Source organism: Tasmannia lanceolata, unplaced genomic scaffold (genome assembly GCF_043159265.1).
Source record: "Tasmannia lanceolata isolate RefF3 unplaced genomic scaffold, GAP_Taslan_0.1 ptg000008l, whole genome shotgun sequence".
NCBI classification, from domain to species: Eukaryota; Viridiplantae; Streptophyta; class Magnoliopsida; order Canellales; family Winteraceae; genus Tasmannia; species Tasmannia lanceolata.
The window spans coordinates 19,969,916-19,993,936 of record NW_027518685.1 but is presented as its reverse complement, the minus strand read 5'-3'; the positions used below and the strand labels follow the sequence as shown (position 1 = coordinate 19,993,936).

Genomic DNA, 24,021 nt, shown 5'->3' with positions numbered 1-24,021 from the left:
TTCCCCAAAGTGCACCATGACCAAATTTGCCTATCCCTCGCCATGCATCTCACATAGGTAGAACCGTAGAACCCAACCTATGAAGGAGCTCCACAATAAACCCGATCACATGCTCTTAGATATACCTTCCAAAAACAAATGCACTCAATAAAACCATTGTGCGTCTCAGGTGAGTCAATAAATCTCGCATTTCTATCCCACAATGCATAAAAACCGAGAGAAGACCTCCTTAAGGGGCTGATCACTACACCACAAGCCATGCCAAAGCCTAATGCCCAATCTCCCTTATAGACACAGACTCTGATCCCCTCCTCAAAATCCTCCAAGGTCAAAGAAATATCCCACGACGCACTCAGTCCCATTGCACTATGATGAAGGGCGGGCTTCCACTCCCTCACATGCACCCAAATTTACTAGAATTCAACTCTGATGAAAGACTTCCGCCCGCTTCATCAAGCGACAAAGCCACTTCCCTGAAAGAGCTCTATTCATCACCATGTGGCTTCTAAAGTAAAGGCCACCTTTCATTGGTCCACAAACCTTCTCACAAGTGACAAAATGATACTTCCTACTCTCTTCGCTGTTGTTCCATAATTTGGGCTAGGACTCTCTTGGGCCTTTCTCCAAAGTACTGCCCGAGATTTGGCTAATGGGTTTGGTTCAGGGATTCTTGTCAAGTGGCTTATTCTCTCATCCCTTGGGATGATCATCGCCTTTGCAAGACCAAAATCCTCGGTCTTGGCTTTCCCCTCCAAGAAGTGCTTTGAGTCACGACTTGTTCATCTCATCTGTTTCCTCCGGACTAGGATGCCGGGGGTCTGAACTTGGTGAAAGTGTTAATCCAGTCTTCTACTCGCTCTCGAAGGCAACTTGTCGTCGTCAGTGGGATGTATATGCTTCAAGATTGGCGGCAACCTTGGATTTTCAAGCTTGACATCGAAGAGCAAAGCTATGAAACAGAATAGCAATTTCTGTCCCGACTCAAAATAAAAATGGTATATCAACTCAACATCGCCAACCAGGCCGCAAGTTGCAAGTCATAGGGAACAATGCCCTTGAAGCATCAATGGAAGATTATACTCACCAAGGTTTAATTTCACCTTTGAACCCCAGAACCGCGCAGATGCAGCACCTGAAAAGGAGAAGTGTCATGCTATCGACCATCAACATAATGGGTTATCAAAAATTGGGAAGAAGGGCACCTTGGAAAATTTGAGGAAGCAACAAATATTGCCGAATCTCTCAGGTACAAATGTTTTATAATATGATGTTCTGGTGTTTCAATTGGATCTTTTCCTTTCTATTGTGATCTGCAGGGCACAGGGTTAGATACAAGCAAGAATATAAATCAGGACCGTGCCCCATTAGTAGACTCCCCAGATCCAAATCTGAGTTTGTTGCAAATTACCCCTACGAGATATGGAAGTAATTGAGGTAGGGTCTGGGTGTGGTGGGGGTGTAGAGGATGAAGATTTTAGCAACAAAAGGAGGGAAGCCACATGTAAGCATGATTTAGCATTGTTTTATGCAGTAGCAGGAAGAATGATCCATGGGCTGGCCTATAAAGGTCTCAAGGAAAACTTGAGGGGCATATTCAGACAAGCTGAGGAAAGAGAGTTTAATCTTCAGGACCTATCGGATATATCCGGTTTGGAGGCAACGAGGAAGATGTTGTGAGAACTAGTTGGTTAAAATCAGGAATCAACTAGGAGGGAGCAATGAAACTATGAGGGAGCAAACAAATACCATTCAAAAAAGAAACTATGAGGGAGCAATGCAAAGAAACCAAAGAGAAGGCAAAAAAGGTCGAGGGCGAAGGTGCCCTGGGGGGAAAGGAACACGATGAATTAAATTCTCAAGAAGATTTTGTCATGGAATGTAAACGGGCTGGGATCTCTGGAAAAAAGAACCAAGTAAAGGAGTTGGTGAAGACTACCAAACCGGAAATCATTTGCATTCAAGGGACAAAAATGGGGATGATAAACAAGGCAGTAATAAAGAGCTTGGGGATCCGATCTCACTGGGATTTTATAGCATTGGGGAAAGTGGAGGCATCAGGGGAATCATGATTGCATGGGATCAATCCAAATGAGATCTTTAGGATTCTTGGTTAGGAAGATTTTCAGCTTCGATTGTCATCCGTAAATTGGGTGACAATTCAATGTGGATTTTCTCTAGAGTTTATGGACCTACGGTAGGAGAGGAAAAACATCTTCTATGGGAGGAACTGGAGGAAGTTAGGCAGAGGTGGCCCAACCGGTGGTGCATTGGGGGCGATTTCAATGAAATCAATGACAGAGGAAAGATCGGGGTGCAGAATAACCAACCAGAATATGTTAGCTTTTGCTGACTTCATCACAAACCATGAGTTGGTAGATATTTCAATGATGGGGGCAAAGTTCATGTGGGAAAGAGATGATAGTCAGTCGGATTGACCGGTTCCTTATTTGCCCCTGTTGGTTAGATCTTCTCCCTGAAGTTTGCCAGAAAGTCTCAGTGTCTGACCACTTCCCCTTACTCTTGGATCCAAGACTAAAATCATGGGGCCCACCCCCCCTTCACAATCGAAATCGCACGGCTTGAATTACCCAAGATGGAGGAAAAACAGGGGGCATGGTGGAAGGAATGTAAAGCTAATAGCCCGGCGGACGTAATAATGAGGGAGAAACTCCGTCATGTTAAAAAGAGATTAAGGGAGTGGAACTCTGAAAGACTAAAGATGACGGCTGACAAAAAGTTGTGTTTTGTAGCTAGAATAAAGGAAATAACATCAGCTGAAGAGAATGGGTCAGCTACAGATAGGGAGAGGGAAGAATTGCGTAAAGTTAAAGAGGGGAACAAAAGGATACTTCCGCAAGAAGAAATATTGTAGTGCTAAAAATCTAGAGTGAAATGGTTCAAGGAGGGTGGTAAAAACACAGCATGTTTTCATGGTAGAAATATTGTAGTGCCAAAAAACTAGAGTGAAATGGTTGAAGGAGGTTGGTAAAAACATAGCATGTTTTCATGGTATAGCTAGCGTGAGAAGCCAGGGCAATAGAATTGAGATATTGGACGTGAATGGAAGAAACACAGGTAACAAATAGATGATAACTAAAGAAATATTGGAGATCTATAGCATATTGCATTCAACGGAATCAGCTTTGCACCCCGAACAGGAAGAGGTGGAATTCGGATGCGTGGAAGAGTATGATAAGGGATGCGTGGAAGAGTATGATAAGGCATCCTTGGAGAAACCATTTTATAGAAGAGGAAGTTGAGAAGAGAGTTTTCGCTTTAGGGCGAGACAGAGCGCTAGGACCGAACAAATTCTGACTAGCCTTCTTTCAAAACGGTTGGGACTATGTCAGGGGTCAGGGGAGATATCATGAGATTTTTTAGAGAATTCCACAAAGGGATGGAACTAAATAGAGGTACCCGCGCCACTTTTTCAGCTCGAATCCCTTTCCCAAAGGACCTCCCCTCTATTTATAGAATTCTTTTTGGAGTCATTTGCAACTGTCACCTCATCACTTATCTCTCACTCCATGATCCCAACTTTCTCTTCTTAGAGCAGTTGCAACTGCCACCTCATCCCTTATCTTGGATTCCACGATCACAACTTCCCCTTTTGTAAGTTACGTAACTCACTTTTTGAAACGTGGATGACTCATTTCTTCCTACGCGAAAGTTTTCATTTCCTTAAATTTAGGAATGTCTTTCCCTTTAGTCGTTGACTTTTTCTCTTTTTGATTAAACTATTTTAATTTTATGTTTATCCCTTTTACTTTTAGGAATAATGTAATGCGTAACCACCTTTTTCTCTCTTCTTATTTTACCAAGGCATTTTATCATTACCCTTTGTTTTTTTTAAAATCGAGTTCAACATATACAGATTAAAAAATGCAACTTATATAATGGGGGTCTCAAAATATAGGACTCCAATACTTAAGACCACTCAAAAAAAAAAAAAATTTGGCATCAAATTTTGTATAGGTGGCACAAAGGGTTATTACAATGAGAAAACGTTTTCTACACACATGTGTAGAGAACTTCTCTACGCACTAGTTGCTCTTTAACGCTTATACAACCTCAGCAGTTGGATATGTTTTGTAACCACCGTAGGATCAAATGTAACTTTTGCGTTTTTGTTTTCATATATGAGAAAACCTCGTTTGTTTCGTCTTCTCCCCTCTAACAGCAGAAACCCAAACCTTGCTCCAAACCGATTGTAACCCTCGGGAGAAATCCACGCTTCCGTCTTCTCCTCGTACTCTCGCCCGATTGCAGACGCCCTCTCTCCGCTGGTTCTAGCAAGGTAAGGGTTCAATTTTTCTACCATTTTCTTCCATTCTATCCATTGGAAAAAGGGTTAGGGTTTGTTTAGCTTCGGTGGAAGAGGGATAGACATGAGAGGGACTGAGGAGGGTGGGGTAAGGCAAGAAAACAAAAACTCCATTCAAATGGGTTTGATTTTTTACTTGTTTTTTACCCACTTCTCACCCTCTACGCATTTGTGCCCTCTCAAATCTCTCCTCCTCCCATATTCTCTTCTCTGACGCCCTCTCTTCCTTTGCTGCTACCGACGCACTCTCTTACCCCCCAAATGGATTCTCTGAAGTAAGTATGCGATTTCATGCTTTTTTTTGGGTTTCAATAGATTACAGTTTTTGATGGCCAAAGTAGCAAAATTACAGATTTCGTGGTTACAAAATCAATGGTGGTTACAAAATTTGTTCAAAATGAAATGGAGGGCACAACCATTCATTTTTTAACCATTCAATTTTTTAAGGCAATGAATGGTGGTTACAAAATCTGTTCAAAATGAAATGGTTACAGATTTCGTAGCAATTAAAGATTTTTCTTTGTTACAGATTTTGGATTGTAATTTTGATTATTGATGGTGGTTTCCCTATGACATTGCTTGTGGTCAGGATAAAAAGATTTCAGTTTTTTTTTTTTTTTGTCGCAAACACCATAAATGACAGATCAATTTTTGCATATTGTTGATCACTTGCATCGAGCAACTAGCTAGCAACAACATGAATCCATCACATTTTGTCCTCTCCAAAAAGCCGTTAAAAAATAAGAATAAATTTTTTTTTTACATTTTTCCTAGGGTAATTTCTTTTCTTGATTTACACTGATTTCTCTGTGTTTTGTGTTTTGTTTCTGTTTTGTTACGTTTTGTTAACAAACTGAAGCCCTTTATTCTGTGTTTTGGTTTTGTTTTTTCATGTGTAATAGGAAATGGATCCGTTGGAGCTCTCTATTGTGGAGGTTGATGAAAATAGATTAATTATGGTTGGTGATACATTGTCTCAAGCCGATAGGTTATGTGTTGATGAGGGAAATAGATCAGAGATTGGTAATGAAGAGGAACCTGTGGTTCCTCTAGGTTGGGTTGATAATGACGAGGGCGGTACTAGTACCTCAGAAACACCTAATAATGATGATGCAGGGAGTGTTTTAGCTAGCAAACCTTTTGAAGGCCAGCTTTTTGATAATTGTGAAGATGCATATGCATTCTATAACTCATATGCGTTGACTACAGGTTTTGGAATTCGAAAAGGCAGGACAAACAGGTCGATAAAAACAGGTGAACCTATAAGGAAGAGTTATGTATGTGATAAAGAGGGACTGAGAAATCCTAATGACCATAGACAAATTGGGAAGGATGTGAAGCGGCGTCGTGAAACAAGAGAGTGTTGCGACGCAAAGATGGAGATCAATTTGACAAAAGAGAAGTGGGAAGTTAGAATTTTTGTGGAGGAACATTGCCATGATCTTACATCTCCATTGAAGACACGGTTGCACCATTCGCATAATACGTTACATAAGAAAGCCTTATGTAAGAACTTGATGGATAAAATGCACAGTGATGGGTTTGGTCCTACTGGTATTGCAAGGGCAATTAACGCTTCAAATGATGGTTCATCTAGTGCTCTCACACCAAATCAGGTGTCGTCTCATTTGAGAGCACAGAGGGCTAACAACATGGGACGAGAAGCTGCCGCAGTAGCTAATCAGTTCCAACATAAACGAGCGGAAGATCCGAATTTTGAGTTTGCCATGGAGATAGATGCTGATGGAAACCTGAGATCGATGTTTTGGGCGGATTCGAGGGCCAGAGAGGCATACCTAACCTTTAGCGACGTAATTATTTTTGACGTCACTTATAAGACAAACAGGTATAGGATGCCGTTTGCACCATTTACCGGCGTAAACCACCACAGGCAGTCTACACTTTTTGGTTGTGCCCTCCTAGCAGATGAGACGGAGGAGACATTCACTTGGTTGTTTCGACAGTGGTTAAAATGCATGTTTGACAAAGCTCCAGGGTGTATAATAACTGATATGGATGGGGCGATGAGAAACGCAATTAGGTGTGTTTTTCCAAATACACGTCATCGCTTTTGCTCTTGGCACATTAGTAGGCATCTAGTTGAGCATGTTCCAGACATGCGAGATGCAACTAGTCAGTTTTATAAGGAATACAACCATTGGTTTTATAGAAAACATAAAGCCGACAGTGAGAAGGAATGGGGAGCTTTGGTGGAGAAATATAATTTAGATGAAAGACATTGGTTATGTAAGATGTGGGATTTACGAATGCACTGGGTTCCTGCTTATTTTAGAGACACATTCACAGCTGGAATGACTTCAAGTGCACGAAGCGAAAGCATTAATGCTTTCTTCGATGGATTTGTTAACCAAAGTACCACTTTAGAAGAATTCGTAGTACAATATGAAAAGGCACTTGTGGATAGGCGGAAAAAGGAAGCTGAAGAGGATTGGAGGACTAAATCATCACATGCAGTATTGAAGACAAAGAGCACATTAGAAGCAGATGCTGCAAAGTGTTATACTAGAAAAATTTTTGACTTGTTCCAACTTCAATTTCTAGCGAGTATTGATTGTTGGGAGGACAAGGAGAGTGAGAATGTGAACGTCACTGAATACAAGGTAAGAATGCGTAATGAGGAGGAGTGGAAGAGTTACAAGGTTATATATGATGTATCGGAAGGTGTTAATGCTAGATGTGAGTGTGCGATGTTTGAGACCGCAGGGATTCTATGCAGACACATACTTCGCATAATGGATGTGAGGCGTTTAGGTTCTATTCCCGAGCGATATCTCTTAAATAGGTGGACCATTGGGGCGAGATATCAAGTGAATATTTTGGCATCTACAATCATAAGAGATAGTGACGAAGTAACTTCATTTGAGAGATGGTGCATTACATCAAGGGTTCATAAAGTACTAGATGAACACCCGAGAAAGAAGAGTATTTTGAAGAAGATGGAAGAAGACTTAAATGTGTGGGTGGCGGAATGCGAACAAGCAAAGAAAGACAAGGAGATTGTCTTAGAAAGCAGTGGCAGTCAAGTACAATCCAACTTTCCTCTCGAAACACCCGAGATACGTATTCACGACCCTCAAGTTGTGAGAACCAAGGGTCGGCCAAAAAATGCTACAAGGTTTAAATCTCCAGTGGAGGCCTCTCAATCTCAACCCAAGCAGCAAAGGACGTGTAAAAAATGTGGAGAAAAAGGCCATTATGCGAGCACGTGCAAAAAAATACCCGAGGAAGAGGTATGTTTTTAATTCTCAATGTGTTTTTAATTCTCAATGTGTTTGTAATAATTTTTTCGAAATTGGAAGGTTTATAATATGTTTCTCATATAGATGTATACAACGAAGGTTGTATAGGAAGAGGTTAGAGTTGGCGAGGAGGAGGACCACCGTTCGAGTGCACTAAGTAAGTGTTCATAATCAAATCTACTTCTAATAGATTTATTGAAACAATCATAATGCCTCTATTCTTTTTAATTAAAACTCGTGCAAAATGATTGGCCATCCTTTTTTTATTTATTTTTATGTTCTGTCATTTGGAAGTAAATGATATTTTAGCATAAAGATTTGTTGATCCTCATGTCCGTATTTTAGTTTGGAAGTAAAGGATATTTTAGTAGTTGGGAATCTATACCAACTACTAAAATTACAAAAGCCAATCCCATATTTTGAGTATTTTTCAACTAAAACCTTCACAGGTTCATGAATTTTCATAAACCCATCAGGCTCTTGAATTTCTTTCATTATATGGGCAATACCGATCTACTTTAGTAGATCATATGGATGTAGAAAAAGCTTCTTATTTTGAGGAAGTGTCCATTTCTGGCTGTCTTGTTTCTTAATAAGTATTTACGAGATCAGTAGGCTCCAAAAGAGTTCCATGTTGGCCATAGTCTGCTTAGTGTGAACTTCAAATGAATTAGGTTTATGACTTTGTAGGTTTTTGATGCATTATTTCATTCTTTGTCTGTACATAGCATTACTCTCCATAGCATTACTCTCCATAGCATTACATAGCATTACTCTCCATAGCATTACTCTGTACATAGCATTACTCTCCATAGCATTACTCTGTACATAGCATTACTCTCCATAGCATTACATAGCATTACTCTCCATAGCATTACTCTGTACATAGCATTACTCTCCATAGCATTTCATTCTTTGTAGGTTTTTGGTGCATGATTTCATTCTTTGTCTGTACATATCAAGAAAAAAAATTATTACAGAAGCACAATCCATTCTTTGTCTGTACATAGCATTACTCTCCATGTAGCCATGTGTACCAACACATGGGTGTATTTCCCATTTGTTCAGAAAGCCAAACTATTAAATTGTCATTCAAGTGATTCATGTTTACTAACATCTCTATTCTTTCATTTTTCGTAAACCCATTCAGAGCAATGCCTAAAAGCTTCAGACTTCTGTATTTTTGTACTTTCGTGTATTTTCGTGCAAAATGATTGGCCATCCTTGTTTCACTTCTAATAGATTTTTGTGTACACTGAAGAATTTTAATCATGCATATGATGCAGGTTAGTAAAAGAGGTCGGAAATTGGTCACCGAAGCTTTGGTGCAGCCGTGCAGATGATTTGTTTTTGTTCACCTGGTGTTTGGAAGCTACAACATTTTTTATGAATTCTATATGCAATTGTACCCCATTTTTGGGATTTTCAATGTAAACATTTGGTGAATGTAAACAGGGTGCCTTTTGGAATGTAAACAGGGTGCGTTTTGGAATGTAAACATGGTGCGTTTTGGATGTGAATGTAAACATGTGGAGAATGTAAACAGGGTGCCAATTTTTCATTTGCCTTTAAAGAGGGTGCCAATCTAAGAATATTGTCAAAAATTTTCATTTTCAGGGTGGAATGTAAACAGGGTGTTGAAAATATCATCGCCCAATTTTCATTTTTGGTACACTTAATTTTCAAAAATATGGGTAGGGCCTAAATTGGGTCTTGATGTTACTCTACGAACCACACCATTCGTATATGTAAAAGGTCACTTGAAGTACATCACCCATTCAACATTACATCACATTCAACACTAACGAACCCCAAAACTCAACTACCTATCACATTAACTACATGTTCTAAGTCTTGGAGATAATAAAAAAGAAACAAAAAAAAAGCCCAACAATTCCAAGTACTTTAACCAACGCATTTCCATTCCCGCGTTCCATGAAGACCTTCATTTGGGCTACCTCATCCCTATTGTGTTCCATCAACAACTTCATCTCATCCCTATTGAGTTCCATCAACAACTTCATTCTTTGTAGCTCATCCTTTGTGTGTTCCATCAACTCCTTCATTTCATGTAACTCAATCTCCCATCCTTCCATATGGTTGTTGGATTCCCTACCACGCCAACTTTCATAGACGTCTACGACTTCGTCTACCCAGCGGAAAAATTTGCAGTTCCACTTCGTACCATCCTGCGTGTTTTAGGAAAGTCAGAAACTTAAAATATACTACAAACCTAATCAAACGTAATCAATCTAAACTTACATTGAATGCGCACGAGTAGAAAATCCGACCTCGGTTATCTTTCCTATCAGTCTCAGCGATCTTCAAAGTTGCTTTAAACCCACACTCACAGTTTATGGGGGGTATTCTGAACCCACGGAACCTCCCATTATTGTTGCTCGATGAAGACATGACTTTGTTTTTTGTCTCTGCAAATCAAAGTTAAGAATCAGAGTTATAAATTATTTCAATGAGATAGCCAGTAACAAAAAATGGTAATCTCAGTAAGAAAATAAGAGATATTTACTTAGCAAAAATGAAACCAAGTTTAGGTGTAAAAATTCAGTTTTTAGCCTCTTCAATCCAGATTTTTAGGGTACAAAATCCAGTTTAGGCAGAAATAGCGAAAACCTGGATTGAAGAGGCTAAAACCTGGAAAACTCAACCACACAAATTTACAAGTAGATGAAACCATGAAACCATGACAGACTTTTTCTATTCCACACAAATTCTTTTGTCAGGCATTTTTTAAAGTAGATGAAGCCATGACAGATTTTGTTTTTCATCCCACACAATCTACACACAGGCTTGCTGATGAGCTTTAAAAAAGCAGTAGAAAGAGGAAAAAATCACAAACCATTCAGATAATAAAAAACACTCTTTATGAAGGGAAGAATCGAAACCCACTCCTTATGTTACAGAAATAGGAGATTAAAAAATGAAACCCTAAAATATGATCTCATAAAAACGAGAGAGAGAGAGAGAGAGAGAGAGAGAGAGAGAGAGAGAGTTTTGATGGGCTAAAGAATCGTAAAACCCCAGTTAGAATTTGCTACTTTGGCCATCAAAAACCATTTCATTTTGAGATGGAAAATGCCTCATTTAATTGCTACGAAAGTGCCTCATTTATCCTGTCATTTATGGTGTTTGCGACAAAAAAAAAAAAACTGAAATCTTTTTATCCTGACCACAAGCAATGTCATAGGGAAACCACCATCAATAATCAAAATTACAATCCAAAATCTGTAACAAAGAAAAATCTTTAATTGCTACGAAATCTGTAACCATTTCATTTTGAACAGATTTTGTAACCACCATTCATTGCCTTAAAAAATTGAATGGTTAAAAAATGAATGGTTGTGCCCTCCATTTCATTTTGAACAAATTTTGTAACCACCATTGATTTTGTAACCACGAAATCTGTAATTTTGCTACTTTGGCCATCAAAAACTGTAATCTATTGAAACCCAAAAAAAAGCATGAAATCGCATACTTACTTCAGAGAATCCATTTGGGGGGTAAGAGAGTGCGTCGGTAGCAGCAAAGGAAGAGAGGGCGTCAGAGAAGAGAATATGGGAGGAGGAGAGATTTGAGAGGGCACAAATGCGTAGAGGGTGAGAAGTGGGTAAAAAACAAGTAAAAAATCAAACCCATTTGAATGGAGTTTTTGTTTTCTTGCCTTACCCCACCCTCCTCAGTCCCTCTCATGTCTATCCCTCTTCCACCGAAGCTAAACAAACCCTAACCCTTTTTCCAATGGATAGAATGGAAGAAAATGGTAGAAAAATTGAACCCTTACCTTGCTAGAACCAGCGGAGAGAGGGCGTCTGCAATCGGGCTTATGTACGAGGAGAAGACGGAAGCGTGGATTTCTCCCGAGGGTTACAATCGGTTTGGAGCAAGGTTTGGGTTTCTGCTGTTAGAGGGGAGAAGACGAAACAAACGAGGTTTTCTCATATATGAAAACAAAAACGCAAAAGTTACATTTGATCCTACGGTGGTTACAAAACATATCCAACTGCTGAGGTTGTATAAGCGTTAAAGAGCAACTAGTGCGTAGAGAAGTTCTCTACACATGTGTGTAGAAAACGTTTTCTCTATTACAATATGTTTGTTTTGTGTGCAATAATCAGGTAGTAAACAATGACATATAAAAATTACTAAATAATTCCACATATAGAATGACAATGTGATACTTGCAAAGAGCAAAGAAAAATGATTTAAAAAATTGCTTTAATTGCTCAAAATCAAGCATCAAGAAATAGCTAAAGTGTAACAGCAACCATATACTAGGTAGGGGAAGAAATGTAAAAATGTCACTTACTTTCCCTAGAAAAAGATCTTCTATCACCAATGTTTCCAGAGTTCCTCGGCTCATTCACAACCTTGTTTAGCTGTGTGTAGAAACAAATGTATCAGCTCAAATAACACAAGTACATAAATGCACAAAGTTCAAATTTAATTATAAAAAAACAGTATAAGATGTCCATAGGTATGGGAAAGGAACAAGGTAACAAGAAAAGCAATCTTGGAATTGCTAGAATTATAAATTGGATGTTTGAACGGAAGGAACAAGTAGATCTTCACATTTTTCATACATCAATTGTCTAAACTATCCCATCGAGATTAAGGGAGCAAGTGAACAGCACAGAGTTGGAATCATAACTCAATAAATTGACAGTATTAGATTTCCATGAATAGAGGTGACACCGTGATACAACTATTTTCTAACTTCTTGCCCAATGGAGGGTTTCATGATTGATGATTCACAAAGAAGGGGGACTTAGTACTTTGACATTGTAATAGTTTTCATTAGGTTATGCAGGCCCAGTGGTTATAAAACTACCGCAGAATGTACTATTGGAGAAACAAAAATTCTTCAGTTGTTTAAAAACCAAATCTCAACTTGAAACTAACATAGAGGCCAGATTGCCTCATTACCATATCAAGTCAACTTGGGCAAGCTTTTCATTAAATTGGCAAAAAATTTCATTTGCTCTGACAAGTTAAACTAGTTTTTCACTGAACAGGCTGTTTTCATCAACCGGGCCAGGGTTCTGAGTTTTTCATTAACTTACAGCAAATTCAGCCGAGTTCCAAGTCAACCAGAGGGATTTTTATAGAGTGATTCCTGAGCAAAATTTCATAGGCATCTTCGTCCATCAATTGAAAAACTAATGCCAGCACATCACTCAAAAACCCAATCAATTATCAGCCATGGGGATTAATTGCTAGTTTCTGCAAGATTTTGATTTAAGAACCCTAATGTGCATAACAAAGCAAATTGTATAGCATGTTATCTAGCCAATAATAGACATAGAGCAGGTTATCTAGCCAGCATTAGACATAGACAAGATTCTTAATATATGCAGTTACTTGGCCTTTTAATTTTGACGAAAATCCAACTGATGTAATGGTTGTAAGGTGTCTTTTTCTTTCTTTCCAAACAAACCTTTCGTAGGCCAGTCACTAGGTTGTAGCAATTAATTATCACTACAGTACAAAACCAGCATGTTAAAAAAATGCAGAAAGTACTATATATGATTCATACCATTCAAGGAAAAAAACAAGGGAAAAATACAGACACACCACCTCAACTTTCTGATAATTTCAACGATAACCCTAACTTTTCGAAGTCATCAACGACACCCCCTTCGTTTTCAATAATGCTTGTTAAGTGACGGGGTGGACGGGAACGAAGAAATTGTCAGGGGGTGTCTTTGATGAATTTTGAACTATAGGGTGAAAAGTCAAGGGTCTACTTAATGGACAGTGAAAAGTCTGGAGTGTTATTGATGACTTCGAAAAGTCAGGGTTATCGTTGAAAATGTAATAAAGTTGAGGGGGTGTATCTGTATTTTTCCCAAAAAAAATTGATGATTCATATAACCCACCTTCCCATGCTCTGAATGAAAGACTTGAACAAGCATAAAGGCAAATATTATCGGGTTTTTTTTTATATAAAACTTATGCCATCTAAAATTCTGTACACATAAGAAACAAAAAACAATAGTTTTCAAACCCTAAAGAGCAGATGTATTGATATCCCACTAACTACAGGTTGCTGAGATCATGGATTTAAGTTTCGGTTTTCGGCCTTGGCCGAAATCCTGAAATTTCGGCCAAAATTGGAGTGATGCTAACAAAGTGCATAAAACCATATATTGTGTATTGGAATTTAAAAATTAGTCTCAATAGTTGAAGAATAGGAAAAATATCAGAAAGGATTAATTTCCAAAACTATCTACTAAAACTGAGCCACGTGAGCACACTGACATCTTCAAGAAAAAATGGTTTTTATTCTTAAAAAAGTACACCACAAATTCTTCTAGGATCAGAGAAGATTTAACTTTAAGATACAATAATAACAGGCATGCACAATAGTAAATTTGTCACGTTCCCAAATATATAAAGATATAGCTCTTGAGATTTTCCATTATATTGTATGGTCATATCAGTTTTGATAAGCACAAAGAGAAAACAACTGACCCTTGAAAAAGTAGTAGCAAGATCATCGATATCTGATAAAGACCCCAAGCCTTCACCCTGCAAATGCGGCACACAGTTTATGTTGAGAATGATAGATTGTGTCCTCAAAGAAAAAGAGCAAGATGGAGTGAAATGTGAACATTTTAAAATTACTGATAATAAATGAGGTGAACACTCCAAATGCAAACAAACGTACCAACTAACTTCAGCATCAAAAGATTAAGGAGAAAATTTGCATACAGCCAGCAAAATCATGATAAATGCCAACTCCGGCAAGCATAAAAATAATATGAGCCCTGAGGATTCGTGTCGCCTTGGGGCATAGTCCTCCTAATCGTGTTCGGACTCATACTCTTCTCGATGTTAATGGTACATGAGTAGCATCTTCTATGCTAAAGACATGGGAGGTAGCCATCTCTATATGGATATGTTAATCCATTCTTGAATCGTGACAATGTGTGCTCTGTGGCCTCGTTAACACCACATCTCATCGAGGGCTCATCAACCCGTCGTGCATAATCGGCGACGCTTTGGTTACTTGGACAAGAGTGATCATCTAATCGTAAATCACTTTGAAAGTGAGTCGGGAGATATTTAGTTTTTCTTTCATCTCCCTCCAATAGTAGATAAGGGGTTGACTGATCGCATCTACTTAGCTTCTAGGCTTCTCCGCCAAATTCAGGCATGACCCACCAATTTCAACTTGGCAAATCCGACTCTTCAGTCTTTTGGCATCTCATACCAGTCAAAGTAATCGTCCATGGCAGCAAGCCAATCAAAGACAGTCTGAGGTCTAGTGTTGATTCCAAACTCCGGTGCCTCCACACGGACTCGCTTAGTGATATCATTCTCCTGATCTTTGTAACCACGTCTAATCAAAGACGGTCTGAGGGCTGGTGTCGATTCCAAACTCCGGTGCCTCCACACGGACTCGCTTGGTGATATCATTCTCCTGATCTTTGTAACCACGTCTAGGTCGGTCCCAATGATCACATGCCTCGCAAACAAGGACATGGGTAGGTGTGGGGATTGCTACTTGCGCGGCCCTCGAGATGGCTCTAATGATTATGGTGGGGTCATGATCGGCCTCCCTTTCAATTGGATCATCTGTTCCTGTAGTTGGCCTCCCTTTCAGTCGGATCATCTGTTCTGTAGTGGGATCGTGCCAGGGGTAGGAGAATTACCAAGTCTCCCTGTTTTTTTTTGTTTTTTTTTTTTTGAAAATAAATAAGTCTCCCTGTTTGTTGCTCTATGGTTTATATTCTCTCGGCCAAATTGTGAATCATCTCCGCTAGCTCCATATTCGAAGGTGGTTCTTGTTGGTAGTCCAATTACTTTTAGGAGCCATGGTAAAACCTAGGCTCTGATACTAAGTTGACATAGGACAGCCAACTAGAACTCCAGGGGGGGCTCTTCTCCTAGGCTAGGGTATTCAAAGCAACAAGATTTTTTTATTCCTCAAAAACATATAAGGAAAAGGGCCGTAGGCCTACATATTTATAGAAAAAAAAAAGACTACTGATCCTACAATGACTAGAACTCCTAGTCCTATTATGATTAAATAACAATTCAACAAAAAACCATTCAAAAAAAAAATCAACAATAATTGAAACTCCTAATTGAAACTTACTTTTCTTTTCCTTTTTTGAACGGCAGAATATTTCATTAAAAAGAAACGAGAAACTTACTATTCTTAGCAAGCCACATTTACTATTTTTAGTAAAATTGAACTTACTATGTTTAGTAAAATCAAATTTACTATTTTGTAAATATGATTTTACTATATTTAGTAAGTACAAATTTACTATATTTAGCAAGTTTGACAATGACACCCTACTTTAACAAAATGTTCCTTCGCATTCATCTTCATGCCAAACACACACGATTTTTCTAGAACTTGATCCTCCAATGTTTTTTAAACTCCTGTTATAAGTCTTTAGCGGCTTTTGATTCCTATCAAAAGCTTTCTATTATTATCATCAATATGACATAGGATCTAATCAACAAACTGACCCAAATTTAGACTTACAAATCATGTATACAGAATCTAATGCATTATTGTGCCTCTGCTCCCCTCCACAAAAATTTCTTACAAAGAAACGCCATCTTTTCAGAAAACCAATTGTACCACAAAACAAACTAAGAAGATAAAAATAATGTCCATCAATAAGAAACGCGAGTCTATTTCAAGCAACCAATATAAATTCCCAAGAATAACACTTGGTAATGTGTAAAACAAGAGCATAGAAAAGAACCCGAACACAAGAAATGGTATATTCAAAAGAAAAGATAGTCCATACTGAGCAGTTTCTGGCCAAACAAACCACACTTAAAAAATTTAGTAAGCTTAAATGGTTGCCAAAAAGATAAATCGTACAGTTAAAGATTGCTTCATAAAGACGAGCAACTGCCTCTAAACAAGAGTGCATACTAATATGGGACATGTGCAAGACAAACAAATGTTAAATTCCAATATTTCTTCTTAACTATCTCCAGATGCCAAATGTAATACGTGGTATGCTTTTTGTTAAAATTGTGTTTGTTGCCCCTTTTTTGTAATTAAGATGAGTGCAAGAATGGTGTTCCAAATGAGGTTCCAGTTTTGGGCATCACTATGCATCTATGTCACAACAACCCACAAAACGCCCATGTTCCAACAAAAAAAGAATGAAAACGCACATCTTCAATATCTAGAATAACACTATTTCTTCTCTGAAAACTTCAGAAGGTTTCAATCAAAAGATCTACTTTTATGCAATTTTTGTGTGAGTTGTATTTTTTTCTTGAGACATGCCACATGCATTTAAATTGCTAGTTTCACAGATATTGTATTTTTTTTTCTTGAGACATGCCACATGTATTTAAATTACTAGTTTCACAGATGTTGTGCTCCTGATTAATATAGCATAAACTGCCCAGAATAAAATGAGATACAAGTGAAAGTTAACTGAAAAACTCACCAGACCAAAATAAAAAAGTATAATGATATATCAAATATATCATGAATAAAATTGACAATGGAACATAAATAGAGGCAAATTTCACCAAATGAGACATTCTTTGGTCCAGAAATAAATAACAAAACATGAAATTGAGTCTAAATTTAAAGAAAGTTTATGATAAATTCCTTCCAAAAAGGAACGAGTTCGAACTCCAAAAAAAATATTGTGATTGTTCCATATTCAATATACAGTAAAGAATATCTTGCTGATTCTCCAGGTCGCAATAGGAAACACGGATAATTGAAGTGAGACAAATATTTTCCAACCAGCTAAAATCTCATTTCTTGTATATTTCACCTAACATTTTAAAATATGAAGAGCCGATGGGAAACCTAAAGAAATAAAGCAATAATAATCTGGGAGTTGATATCAGGAGATCTGTTTAGCTATATAAAAAAAAAATGAAAATCCACCTAATATCCAACTCCAACATTTGCTTCAAAAAAAAGAAAAAAGCAAAACACCACCCTTCTGCAATTCGCAAAATTAAGATGATGTGGAACCTTATGCTAATAACAATGAACAAGAAAAGTTACTGGCATATGATAAATTAAACTTTATAATATAATGAGAAGCATCAAAATCCAAATACTTTTGTCATAAATCACTCCAAAAACCCATCATAAATTATAAACATAAAATAATGAATATGAAATAATAATAAAAAAGTTTGTTCACATCATCCGTAATAGAAACGCTCACCTCTTCTCTATCGTCAAGATAAGAGAAACGATACTCATCGTCATTAAATCCAACTAATGCAGCATCTTCGTTGTCTTCTAACCCGCCCAGCTCAACTTCCTCCAAAACATCATTACCAAAGAATGGATATTGCGATGCATCAAAGCGTGTATTCTCTGCAAGCCACCAGAAAACCCAGGCCGATTAGAACAAAGCAACAGTGTTTGATTTAATTATTAATTTATTTACCGGGAAAAGAAAAGAAAAGAAAAGGAGGATTTACACTGCCAATAGATAAAATGCAATCGCAATACAGAGAACAAAGAACAAAACAAATTCCTCCATAAAATGAATTGGACAAAGGCAGTCATCATAATCAGAACCAATAAGAAATCTAGCATTGAAGGTGCATGAACAAGACAAACAAAAGTCCATGCCTACTCAAAGCAAAGTAACCAAAATGTTTCGAGAGTTAGATGCTTAATATTTTTATTTATATTTAGGTCATCAGATTTAACTATAATAATCTCCATCTTGCTATTTATTGGCGATCTAAAGTTCTAAAAGTCAACCAGTGGTCTCTGGGCTCTGCAACCCTCTAGCCATGCAAAGTTGGAGGAACTCAATGAAACGAAATGCATGCATTTATAGACGAGATTGACCTATTGATTAGCTTCACTTCGTGGCATCATAAACATATATACGTTTTTAGTGTTCTCGTTTTAATGTTTTATACTTTGTTCATTTTTACCAGCTTTCCTAAGCTTTATAACAACTACGAATCATATGCACAATTTCAGTATTATAAAGTTAAGTTTCATCATGAATGGTATCAGACGCAAAGAATCCCTAAGGCCATGTTTGGCAACCATGAATTTTTTTTTCATGATAAATTTAGTTTCTCAAGTGTTGAGAGACGCGTAGGGCGGGTGGGAGAACGGGAGATTTGACCGGGCACGAATGAGTATAGAATAAGAAGTGCCTAAAAAACAAGGAAAAAAATCAATCATATTTTGAGTGGAGACTTTGGTTTCCTTATTTTTCAAGCTTTTCTCACCCTCTACTCATTCGTTATCTCTCAAATCTCTCCTCCATTTGTACCTCTTATGGGGTATATGCTGTAGTTACAAAGTAATTATCAAATAGTTATTTGTGTTATGGTTGTAGGTGTCTTCTTCTTTGCTTATTTGTGTAACGGTCAATTAGGCACGTAACACCCTACCCCTCTCTCACCACTTGAGAAACGAAATTTGCCATGAAAAAAAATTCATGGTTGCCAAACATGGCCTAAATCTCAAATTTCAACCATGAAACAAATCATATTCATTTTCCCAAGAACTCTTAAACCGATGAATGAATTCCACACAAGCAGGTATCAGAATTCCCAATCATCTAATTTTTCCAGTAAACTCAATAGAACAGTAAATATACAAAAAAGAAGCCATAAAATAAAACATACAGACCATGCCGAAAACCCTAGATCTAGCAATCAAACCCACTCAGGGCACAAAACAAATATGAGAATACAAAAATCTGAGCAAACCTGACGAACCAGCGGCGAATTCGTTGATATCTTTCAGCTCAGGAATTCCTTCAAATCCCTCCATATTTTCCACCTCTGCTAAAACCCTAGAACTGAATCTCAAGAATTTATAAGGAGAAAACAGAGAAATAGAAGGAAAGAGAGAGAAACCCTAATTGTCACGTGGTTTTAGAGTTCTCTCCAAAAGCTGAGATCATTCAAATAAAAGGGAAGGGAGAAAAACCCTAATTGTCTCGTGGTTTTTAGGATTCTCTCCAAAAGCTGAGATCATTCAAATAAAAGGGAAAGGAGAAAAACCTAATTCTCTCGTGGTTTTTAGGTTCTGACCAAAAGCTGAGATCTATGAGTTGAATTGAGACGAAAATTCATTCTATCTAGAGCTTTTCACCTGACTAATAGGAGGATTTGAGCCCCACAATTAAAGAAAAGGAACCCTAATAAAAGGAATATGAGATTTTTATTATACATGAGAGAGAGAGAGAGAGAGAGAGAGAGAGGGTTCAATAATTTTCAACAAAAGGGAGGGGAAGACTAGTAATGAGTAGGGAAATTGTTGAAAAAAATGCAAAGTTTAGGTGATATTGTCAAAAAAGCGTACGTTTGTTTTTTTTTCTAATTCAGGGGCTGTCAGTTACGGTGGAGGAGAGATTTGGACTAAAATACCCCTCTGCCTCTTTTTTCCCTCCACTTTTTTGCACTTATCCCTATGCACTACCTACCCCCTTCTTCTTCCTCCCTCAAGGCTTATGAAACTTAAAAAACATCATGGCATGGAAGGTTTTTGAAGGTTGCCATTAACCTACTACCTTCATCTTCCAAGGCTTCAAAAAAGTGGGAAACTCCATGCAAGGTTTTTTATGCTTGCCATTAACTAACAACTTTCTCTTCCTCAAGGCTTAAAAAACGTGGGAACTCCACCCAAGGTTTTTGAAGGTTGCCATTTATACTACTAGGGAACCACATTTTATACCTCGGAACCTCTAGGGAACCGCATTTTATACCCCGGAACCACTAGGGAACCACATTGTATACCACGGAACCACTAGGGAACTACATTTTATACCCCGGAACCACTATGGAGCCACATTTTATACCCCGAAGCTACTAGGGAACCACATTCACCCCGAAACCACCAGGGAACCACATTTTCTACCTCGGAACCACTAGGGAACTACATTTTCTACCCGGAACCACTAGAGAACCACATATTATACCACGGAACCACTAGGGAACCACATTTTATACCCCCGGACCACTAGAGAACCACATTCCTGGAACCACTAGGAAACAACATCTTATAACATGGAACCACTAGGGAACCACATTTTATAACCCAGAACCACTAGGGAACCACATTTTCTACCCCGGAACCACTAGGGAACCACATTTTCTACCCCGAAACCACTAGGAAACCACATTTTATACTCCGGAACTACTAGGGAACCACATCTTATACCACGGAACCGCTAGGGAACCACATTTTATACGCCGGAACCACTAGGGAGCCACATTTTAATACCCTGGAACCACTAGGGAACCACATTCACCCCGAAACCACTAAGGAACCACATTTTCTACCCCGGAACTACTAGGGAGCCACATTTTCTACCCCGGAACCACTAGGTAACCACATGTTATACCACGGAACCACATCTTATACCACGGAACTACTAGGGAACCATATTTTATACCCCATAACCACTAGCGAACCACATTTTATACCTCGGAACTACTAGGGAACCACATTTTATACCCCAGAACCACTAGTGAACCACATTTTATACCACGGAACCATTAGGGAACCACATTTTATACCCCGGAACCACTAGGGAACCACACTTTATACCTCGAAACCACTAGGGAACAACATCTTATACTATGGAACCACTAAGGAACCACATTTTATACCCCGAAACTACTGGGGAACCACATTTTCTACCCCGGAACCACTAGGGAACAGCATTTTATACCTCGGGACCACTAGGGGACCACATTTTATACCTCAGAACCACTAGGGAACCACATTTTATACCCCAGAGCCACTAAGGAACCACATCTTATACCATGAAACCACTAGGGAACCACATTTTCTACCCTGAAACCACCAGGGAACCACATTTTCTATCCCCGAACACTCGGGAATCACATTTTATACCACGGAACCACATCTTACACCACAGAACCATTAGGGAACCACATTTTCTATCCTGGAACCACTAGGGAACTACATATTATACCCCGGAAGCACTTGGGAATCACATCTTATACCACGGAACCACTAGGGAACCACATTTTATACCCTAGAACCACTAGGGAACCACGTTTTATACCCTAGAACCACTAGGAAACCACATTTTATACCCCGGAACCACTAGGAAACAACATTTGATACCTCGGAACCACTAGGGAACCACTAGAGAACCACATTTTCTACCTTGGAACCACTAGGGAACCATATTTTATACCCCGGAACCACTAGGGAACCACATTTTATACCCCGGAACCACTAGAGAACCACATTTATACCCCGGAACCACTATGGAACCACATTTTATACCTCAGAACCACTAGGGAACCACATTTTGGTTCGGACTTCCGAACCAATCTTCTGATTTCCGAATGGAAGCCAGTAGAAATGGCAAATCTACTGGTTTCCGTTGGAAATACGAAGGTTGGTTCGAACTTCCGACTCGGAAGTCCGAAACAAACGTAGGAAATCTGACGGAAACCAGTAGAACTGGAGCTTTATCTCGTTGGCAATAAAGTTTTTTTTTCAAAACTACAATGGCAATGGAGCTTTATCACGTTGCAAATGGAGTTTTTTTTCAAAACTACAATGGCAATGGAGCTTTATCACGTTGCAAATGGAGTTTTTTTCAGCACTACGATGGCAATGGAGTTTGGAAACGTTGGCAGTGGAGTTTTTTTTCAAAACGACAATGGCAATGGAGCTTGGAAACGTTGCCAATGGAGTTTCAGGCTGGAAGGCTTAGGGAAGAAGAAGAAGGGGGTACGTGGTGCATAGGGATAAGTGCAAGAAAATGGAGGGAAAAAAGAGGTAGGAGGGGTATTTTAGTCCTAATCAGGAGGGGTATTTTAGTCCTAATCAGGAGGGGTATTTTAGTCCTAATCTCTCCTCCACCGTACTGACAGCCCCTCTCTTAGAAAAAAAACAAACGTACCCTCTTTTGACAATATCACCTAAACTTTGCATTTTTTTAACAATTTTCCCTAAAGAGTAAGAATCCAAGAGTTCTTTTATTTATAATAACATTGAAATATATTGGAAAATAATATCAGCACAACCGTGTTTGATATTTTCACTAATCTTGTCTTTTAGGAGATTATATGGTGGAAGGAAGTACAATGTACATGCCCCCCCCCTAAAAACTGTGGCCTCAGGTGATCCAAACCACTCATTTTGTCCGGCCATGATGTAGTAGGGTGTGCCTAGAAAACCTTCCGCGTGGGATGTTCCTAACCCTTTGATTTGTCGCGGTTTAAAATGGACAGCACGGTGTAAAAACCTCCCTCCCGGATCAGAAGGTTTTATACTATGCCATCCATTTTAAACCTCCACAAATCAAAAGGGCACACCCTATCAACATTGGGGCCCAACAAATGAGCGGTTTCGATCACCCAAACAAAGTTGGCCCAGTGTCCACGATATAAATTATCCATCTTTTAGTATTTAAAGAGCTTTTAAAGGTTGTTACGGTTCCCAAAAAGTTCTCACAAGTCAATTAAAAAAGAAAATACAAGCTGGGTTTCTGCAATTATTAAAACATGGTTGTGCCAATATCTTTTCCCTCTATTGACAACAAGAAGCTCACTAACTTAAGTGGGAAACATTTCTTAGGTGGCAGCCTTGCTAAACAGAATTATCACGGTTGACAACCTAAGGAAGGTGATGGGTATTCTTTTGTATGTATACTTACACAACAGGTATATTGTATTCTCCATAGTTGCATGAATGTTCTGTAATTTCTTAAGCTTGCTATTGTTTGTTCCAAGCTACTAATTTGGTTGCCCGTCTCTTATACCTGTTTGGATGGTAACATTTTTTTGGGTTGCCCGTCTCTTACACCTGTTTGGATGCTAACATTTTTTCCGTCTTCTTTTTCGCCTTCATTTTGATTTTTTATTCTACAAATTCTATATATTTTGGAAACGAGAAATGATACCATGAAACTAACTTCATCTCTCTGTCTCCATCAGAAATATTCCATAGCTTAAAAATTGCATTCACGGGAAGGTATTAACAGTCTGATCAAAGGACTTAAATGAGTGTTGTTTACTCTCTTTTATTCTTAACTGTCCTTTTTCAGGGCGTGGAATTTTTCGACCCTGCACCCGGTGAGCAGTCTAGATCCTGTTGATTCTCATGGGCTTGCTCCGAAAGAGCATCATCTCATGTAGGTGCATCTAATTATAGCACCCCTTTGATTATTATTTTTTCATTTTCAAGGGCCTGATTGTATTAGCAACCAAATTCATTTTATTTTGATAATTATTCTTATATTTTTACCTCTCATTTTTTTAAAGGTAGTGGAATTTTATCGAGGGAAGAAAATCCCATCACCAAGGTGGTCAAGTACAAGCTGAGAAGGAAAAGGGTAGAGAAAAATAATACAAAAAAACTGAATGAATCACTCAGGGCGGCGCCAGGAATTTACACTTGGGGGCGGTCTAATTTACACTAGCCTACATTGGTCACTGGAG

At 38.5% G+C, this 24,021-nt stretch overlaps 1 protein-coding gene and 1 long non-coding RNA gene across 5 annotated transcripts in view; both read right to left on the bottom strand.

Annotated features, from left to right (window-relative positions):
- LOC143884714 (protein PAT1 homolog 1-like) overlaps nucleotides 1-19,791 on the bottom strand; it is a 33,894-nt gene extending 14,103 nt beyond the window's left edge. The window contains exons 1-5 of one of the 3 annotated variants that reach the window (XM_077388450.1): nucleotides 19,597-19,791; nucleotides 19,300-19,391; nucleotides 17,778-17,932; nucleotides 14,074-14,130; nucleotides 11,909-11,978 (exon numbers count right to left, since the gene is read on the bottom strand). In XM_077388450.1, coding sequence (XP_077244565.1) covers nucleotides 11,909-11,978; nucleotides 14,074-14,130; nucleotides 17,778-17,932; nucleotides 19,300-19,363 — 346 coding nt within the window. In that variant the 5' untranslated portion in view covers nucleotides 19,364-19,391; nucleotides 19,597-19,791. The remainder of the gene's footprint in view (nucleotides 1-11,908; nucleotides 11,979-14,073; nucleotides 14,131-17,777; nucleotides 17,933-19,299; nucleotides 19,392-19,596) is intronic. The other 2 variants (XM_077388451.1, XM_077388452.1) reach the window with 2 other exon arrangements.
- LOC143884715 (uncharacterized) lies at nucleotides 9,304-11,626 on the bottom strand. 2 transcript variants are annotated; one of them, XR_013253046.1, is made up of 3 exons: nucleotides 11,384-11,626; nucleotides 9,847-10,013; nucleotides 9,304-9,773 (listed from the first exon to the last, which is right to left on the bottom strand). It is a non-coding gene; the product is annotated as an uncharacterized LOC143884715 (long non-coding RNA). The 2 variants fall into 2 exon arrangements; XR_013253045.1 differs by lacking the exon at nucleotides 11,384-11,626 and having other exon boundaries at nucleotides 9,847-11,376.
- Nucleotides 19,792-24,021: the final 4,230 nt, after the last annotated feature.